Source organism: Quercus robur, chromosome 3 (assembly GCF_932294415.1).
Source record: "Quercus robur chromosome 3, dhQueRobu3.1, whole genome shotgun sequence".
Classification (NCBI taxonomy): Eukaryota; Viridiplantae; Streptophyta; class Magnoliopsida; order Fagales; family Fagaceae; genus Quercus; species Quercus robur.
The window spans coordinates 62,829,033-62,836,113 of NC_065536.1; the positions used below are offsets into that span (position 1 = coordinate 62,829,033).

At 33.7% G+C, this 7,081-nt stretch overlaps 1 protein-coding gene and 1 long non-coding RNA gene across 2 annotated transcripts; one reads left to right on the plus strand and one right to left on the minus strand.

Moving 5' to 3' along the window:
* The first annotated feature begins 1,155 nt into the window (after positions 1 to 1,155).
* LOC126718803 (amino acid transporter AVT1I-like) lies at positions 1,156 to 4,764 on the plus strand. The gene is made up of 3 exons (XM_050421153.1): positions 1,156 to 1,273; positions 1,743 to 2,350; positions 4,192 to 4,764. Exons 1-3 carry the CDS (start codon positions 1,156 to 1,158, stop codon positions 4,702 to 4,704), a joined length of 1,239 nt encoding a protein of 412 aa, XP_050277110.1. The 3' UTR covers positions 4,705 to 4,764.
* A 102-nt stretch (positions 4,765 to 4,866) lies between these two features.
* LOC126718805 (uncharacterized) lies at positions 4,867 to 6,762 on the minus strand. Its single transcript, XR_007653055.1, has 3 exons — positions 6,548 to 6,762; positions 5,566 to 5,729; positions 4,867 to 5,428 (listed from the first exon to the last, which is right to left on the minus strand). It is a non-coding gene; the product is annotated as an uncharacterized LOC126718805 (long non-coding RNA).
* Positions 6,763 to 7,081: the final 319 nt, after the last annotated feature.

Genomic DNA, 7,081 nt, shown 5'->3' on the forward strand with positions numbered 1-7,081 from the left:
AAGAGATATAACAAAGTTCAAGCATGTTTACCCTATTTTTATTATATTTCCCATCACCTTTCACTCTCCTCTTATCTCTTTCTATTTTAACATACATGCCCCCCTGGCTTTTGAATTTTCTCTTTAAACAATATATAAAAATCATTAGTTATGTACAAGTCCATAGGCCCCCTTGAAAAATTTTCCTGGCTTCGCCATAACAATGTACCTATCAAACTTAAAAGAAAAAAAAAAAAAAAAAAAAAAAAAAAAAAAAAAAAAAAAACAGACTAAGCTCTCCCCATCCTAAAAGAGTGCACAATTTCTTTGACTGTAATAAAAGCAACGTATGCTTTTTAAGTAAAGCTTCTACTTAATTGCAAGTAAATATGTATATATAAAATGTGTTTCGATAGTTCAACAAGTAAAATATTTTTGTCGTTAAATAAAAAAGTATAGGTATTGATTTTTGTCGACACCACATCATAAAGAAATCCATTCATATTTTGTTTTGATGATAAAGAGAGCTCTCCCCATCCTAAAAGAGTGCACAATTTCTTTGACTGTAATAAAAGCAACGTATGCTTTTTAAGTAAAGCTTCTACTTAATTGCAAGTAAATATGTATATATAAAATGTGTTTCGATAGTTCAACAAGTAAAATATTTTTGTCGTTAAATAAAAAAGTATAGGTATTGATTTCTGTCGACACCACATCATAAAGAAATCCATTCATATTTTGTTTTGATGATAAAGAGTAATTATCACACTCTCATTCAAATCTCATTGTATTCGTATCTATAAGAATAAAAGTATAGAAAAAGTATGAGTAGTATTACAAAGAAGCACGTCTCCTCTCCTTGGAAGAGGACCTAAAGTTGAAGGAATCGCCATAGAAGGAAAGGTTTGAATTATTGTGACATGTTGAGTGCGTTTCCTTTTTTTAGAGATTTTTTTCTGTCCTAGTATTGCTTGCTATTTTTGAAATCGAATGCCTATCTACTCATTTTCACTCACTTTTTTTTTTTTTTTTTTTTTTGGGCTAAGCATTTTCACTATCACCTTTCAGGAACCAATTGTGTAGTCAATTATTAAATAAAAAGGGAAAATTATCCCAAAAGCTTTATCAGTTTCTCTCTATAAATGAACCAACACTTTGTATAGTGGGCAAAAAAAGATGGAACACCTAGAAGCAGAGGGAGTGGAGAGCCAAAACCAGCTCCCACAGTTGGAGCAACCAGGCAAAGGCACCACCTTTCTCAAAACTTGCTTCAATGGGGTCAATACCATATCAGGTCTCTCTCTCTCTCTTAGAGAGTATGCTTTTTATATTGAGTAATGCTAGGAAATCAACATTTTTCAGAAATTTTTTTTAATAATTGTTGACGGAGTTTATTGTGATTAGAGTAACATCACATTTCACTTAGTTTACCACTTAGAGTACTTTTATCATGCACCAATCACAATAAGGAATGTCAATAGTTGTGAAAAATGTTGTCTTTAAACATACCGTTTTGTGTCTTAGGGCTACTTAGAAACAAACTAAACATGATTCTTCCTGTGAATAAGCTTATGATTCTTCCTGTGAATCACTGCTTGACTGCTTATGGCTGCATGGTTTATTCTAGATCATGAATTTATGTATTCAGATGTCATGACTGACCATTGATGCACGTATTGAATCTATTTAGCATGAAATTGTGCATGCAAATGTCTGTGACCACAAACATAGTGATATTTAGCATGAATATCTATCTATTCCAGGTGTGGGGATACTATCAATTCCATATGCACTTTCACAAGGAGGGTGGCTGAGCTTGCTATTTCTATTCCTAGTAGCAATTCTCTTCTGGTACACAGGATTACTCCTACGACGGTGTATGTCTGCAAACCCTACCATCAAAAATTATCCTGATATAGGTGAGGCAGCCTTTGGATACAAAGGAAGAGCCATGGTATCCATGTTCCTGTATCTTGAGCTGTACTTAGTTGCAGTTACGTTTCTGATATTAGAAGGTGACAATTTAGACAAGTTGTTTCCAGACATGGGGTTCAAAATTGCAGGCCTAAAGGTTCGAGGGAAACAAGGCTTTATTCTGCTTACTGCCCTTATAATTCTGCCAACTACATGGTTGAGGAGTTTTAGTATCTTGTCCTATTTTTCTGCCGGAGGGGTCATGGCTTCTGTTATTGTGGTTGGTTGTGTTTTCTGGGCTGGTGCAGTTGATGGTGTGGGGTTCCATGAAGGGGGCAAGCTTTTGAATGTGGGTGGCTTGCCTACTACTATAAGCTTGTTCACCTTCTGTTATTCTGGTCATGCAGTTTTCCCAACACTCTGCAATTCCATGAAAGATAAAAGCCAGTTCTCTAAGGTAAGAAATAGTACTCCACTACCTATTTAGCAAATAGCAAGTAAGAAAGATTGAGAAATAGAACCATTTGATTTAATTTGTTTTCTCAAAGTTATAGATCAAAATTAAAAATAATTAAAATAATTGGTAGATTTATTTTATATATATATATATATATATATAATTCGATAGTTACAACATTGGGAATGAGAGATTTAAACATAGGTGTTGGGTTACACGTGTGAGTGAAGTCCCACATTGAATAAAGATAAGAAGAATGAGTGGTTAATATAACATAATTGAGCACATACCCATTGGGCTTAGGCCTTTAGGGTTAAAGTGTATCTCTATATGTTATATTAATTACTTAAGGAAGCTCCCCAAGATGTTTATCTCCCCAACAAGTGGTATCAGAGCCCATGGTGGTGTGCGGCAAAGGTGGTGAGGTGTTCATGGTCCCTACCCAATGGAGAAAGAAAAAGCCTAAATGGCCCATATACAAAGATCTTGGAGAAGAAAAAAAAGAGCCCAACAAATGAATATTGCTAATGGTGCTAAATAATGGTGTGATGCAAGGTTCCCATGGACATGGTCGTGCGGGGTTTCCATGGATGTGCGTGCGGGGTTGACACGTAGTTCCCATGGATGGCATACAAGAGACTCATGGATGATGCATTGATTAAGTGAAAAGCCCATTAGGCAAGGGGGAGTGAGTAGGATTTGTTCATGACCCATAGAGAGGTCTTGAAGCCCATAGAGAAGCAGAGACTCACACGTGAGGGGGAGATTGTTGGGTTACACATGTGAGTGAAGTCCCACATTGAATAAAGATGAGAAGAATGAGTGGTTAATATAACAAAATTGAGCACATACCCATTGGGCTTAGGCCTTTTGGGTTAAAGTGTGTCTCTATATGTTATATTAATTACTTAAGGAAGCTCCCCAAGGTGTTTATCCCCCCGACAATAGGACGTTTCTATTGGAAATACTAAGAGGTTTCCGTTTAATAATCTTACACTACTCAATAATTTTTTTTATTAAATTTGTATTTTGAAAAATCAACAAGTTGGAGTACATTTGCCTTTTATAAACTCCATGAGCAATTGTTATCTCATATAAAATGTTTAAATTTCATGTTTTTTCTTTTCTTTAAAAAAAATTATACATAAAATATGAATTCATGGATTGTATAGTAAATACTAAATAGCATGATAGAATCCAATTAATATGAAATTTGGTGTGCATGTTAAGGAGAATGCAAACTTAAGATCTAGTGAAATATTTGAAATTATTAATTCAATAAAAAGATATTAAGTGGTGCAAAAAGAAACACAAATTTATATCAAGTGTTACAATAGTTTTTAACTTTTTAAAAAATAAATAGTTTACAAATCCAAACTTTGGATTACATATTTTCATTTTTGTTGATATCCATACCAAGTTTCATGTTAATTGAATATTATTTACTATCTGATCCATAAACTCATGTTTTGTGTATAATTTTAAATTTTAAAAAACTTGAAATTTGAACATTTTAAGATGAGATAGTTATTGATCTTCATGCAAGCATGGGAGATAAAAAGAGATAATGATTCATCAAAATACTCTTTTAATAATGTCCTTGTATATATAAACCAAAACAACATCAAAAGAAGAGAGAGAAAGGGGGGGGGGGGGGGGGGGGAAGAAAACAAACCAAAGTCATTGTACCTCAGCTAATGAAAGGAAATTTCATTGAATATTCAGCAAAAAAAAGTACAATCATTGATTCCACTACAGGCTCTTTTAACGTTAAAATAAAAAGGTTGAAGATTGTAAAGCATTAACAGGTTCTTTTTCACTACTTTTGTCTCTTATTGCAGGTTTTGCTGGTCTGTTTTATCACTAGCACCATCAACTATGGATCAATGGGCATCCTAGGCTACCTGATGTACGGAGAAAATTTGAACTCTCAAGTGACATTAAATCTTCCAATTAGAAAAATTAATACAAAAATAGCAATTTACACTACACTAGTGAATCCCCTTGCTAAGTATGCAGTTATAATAACTCCTATTGCTGATGCTATTGAATACAAATTTCCTTCTGGAAGCAGTCGATTAAGTAGTGTCCTCATCAGAACAGCAATTGTGATCAGCACAGCAGTTGTGGCATTGACAGTACCATTTTTTGGCTACGTTATGGCATTTGTTGGTGCTTTTTTGAGTGTCACAGCCTCAATGTTGTTACCATGCCTATGTTACCTAAAGATTAACAAAACTGCCCGAAGTTTTGGGTTAGAGTTAATAATAATAGTGGGGATCTTAGTTATAGGTTCTTTTGTTGGTGTAGTGGGTACCTATACTTCTCTGAAACAAATTGTAAACCATCTCTGACGTTCAAGATGGCAACTTGAACTTGTGATTAATAAGATTAACTAATAAGTTTGATTCTTACTAGAGGAAAATACAAGTTCTACCCAGTAAGCATATAAGTCGGCTCACAGAAGAATAAAAAAGACATGCAACACAAATTCAATTTTCTGTTGATGAAATAAGCAGCAAAAGTAATCGATAATTTCATATTTGCATATTTAGACCAAAAGAAATAATCAAAGCTATAATATTCTCCCCCACTAAGATACAAATTTCTTACTAACCACTGATGATGTTATCCCAAATGACTTGCACAGATGATGGTGATTCGGAGTATTTTTCACTTTGCATCATGAAAATTTAGCAATTAAATCTCTCTTCAAAGCTTAAAATGGGATAAAATTCTATAACAGGTAAAAAGAACCCTTTTGGAAACTTGGCCTAAAGAATCAGCCAAATTCAAGCTCTTCTGGCACTCCATACCATACAAGTCTACGTTCATGTCATATACTCATATCTGAATTCAAGTTGTTGTGTAGTATAATACACAGTCATGTGTAGCTGTGGCTAGGCTTAGACATACAAAAGTTTCTGCTGGGATCAGTACCAGGTTAAGCATAAAGTAGAAGAAATTCTGTCAAAGAATACACTAGCCATTATCAGATCTGCTACATGGTTTTGATTTAATTTTAATTGGCTGCATTCAGTACCCTAGAATCAAAGCTCGAACCCAGCCAATCACCACCTTAAAATGAAATAGTAGGAAAACAATTGAAATCAGTTATTTTTTGAGCAAACTATGTGCAAATATCCCATCTGTACAAGGAAAAAAAAGGCACAAAATATATGTTATCTTTTACAAGTATCAAAGAATATCCCTACCATATCTTTGTTAAAAACTGCTAATTAGTAAACAGCCGATGGAAGCCGTACATAGCCACTTGGCTTCCCCTATCTCAGCTTGAGTCTGGAACACAAAATAACGGCTTCTGATTTTAAACATTATCAGTTACACAGCTATGCATCACAAATTGCACGGTGTTCTTCTGCATGTAAATCAGAATTTCAAACAAATTGCAAAACAAGTTCTATACATACAGATATTATAAAAAATGATCTCTGGTCGGTCAAATTATGTGGATGTCAAATGCCATTCAGGATAAAATTTGTTGTTAAGGGAAACAATAAATCAGAAAGCTCAAATTGAAATTTATTGTATTTTTCATTCACATTGTTCAGGGCAGAGATGTTTTCCTGAAAATGGATACTAGATAGAATAGCAAACATGTCTTTTACATATTTATGTTGGACTGTAATTTTCTCTTTGGATACAATATAGAATGAAAACTATTGAGCATTGACTTATATAAATGGCAAAAAGTGGATTGTTAATAGATTTGATGTGCATGCCTAAAGTACACAGTTCTTGATAGCCAACAGATCTATGGCACACAGCTTATTTAACAATAATGAACATTGTATAAGTTAAATATTAGTGACAAATGACAACACATATCCTGGTTTATTGTTAAATTGTGTAAGCTGAAATTCTAAATTTCTCATTTTACTTATGGAGTATTCACCATTCATTTTGAACTGATAGATGCTCGACAATCATTGCAAATTTCTGTTGTAGTAGCAGTATTAGTGAAGTGCAGATTGAGTGGGTTACCAATATTGTGGTGGAAATGAAAATTTTGACGGTGGTTGTGTAGTCACATATTGCATGGGGCCACTACTTCAAGGTAGAGCACTAGTTCAATGGTGAAAACTGTGGATAATTTGAAATTTCTCACCTTTTGCAAAGAAGAGGAAAAAAATTCTTCACATTTGATATCCCTATAAGAAAAAAATTGATGTATACCTTTATTTCTATCTGGTACTCCTTATTGCTGAGTTACATCATGTTGAATCCCCATACGTACTTCACGTTTTAGTTGACTGAATTGCTGACACATACTTTCTTCTCAGTTTCCACGTTCACTGCCAAAGGAACATGATGATGTCAATACACATATGGATCTAATCAAGGATGTGCATACAGGTATACAATGTAAAAGCAACCTAGAGATGAAACATGATAACTTTTATTTGTCCATATAAGCCACAATGGACTCAAGTTATTAATCAATGTACTATTTATACCAATAACCAAATTTCAAAACCCCACCAATAAGAAAAGGAACTTAAATTATGGTTTTTAAGTTATTTAAAAATGAATGGACACCTGTGCTTCTTACACTAAAAAAATGAATGGACAAGTATGAGAGACAGAGAGTATGAAGATTTTATAGATCTGTTCTTTCCTTTCATCATCACACGACCAGAAAATGTGAATTTCCTTAAGTAAGATATGCAAACTTTTCAATTAATAGTTAATTCATTATTCAATGACTTC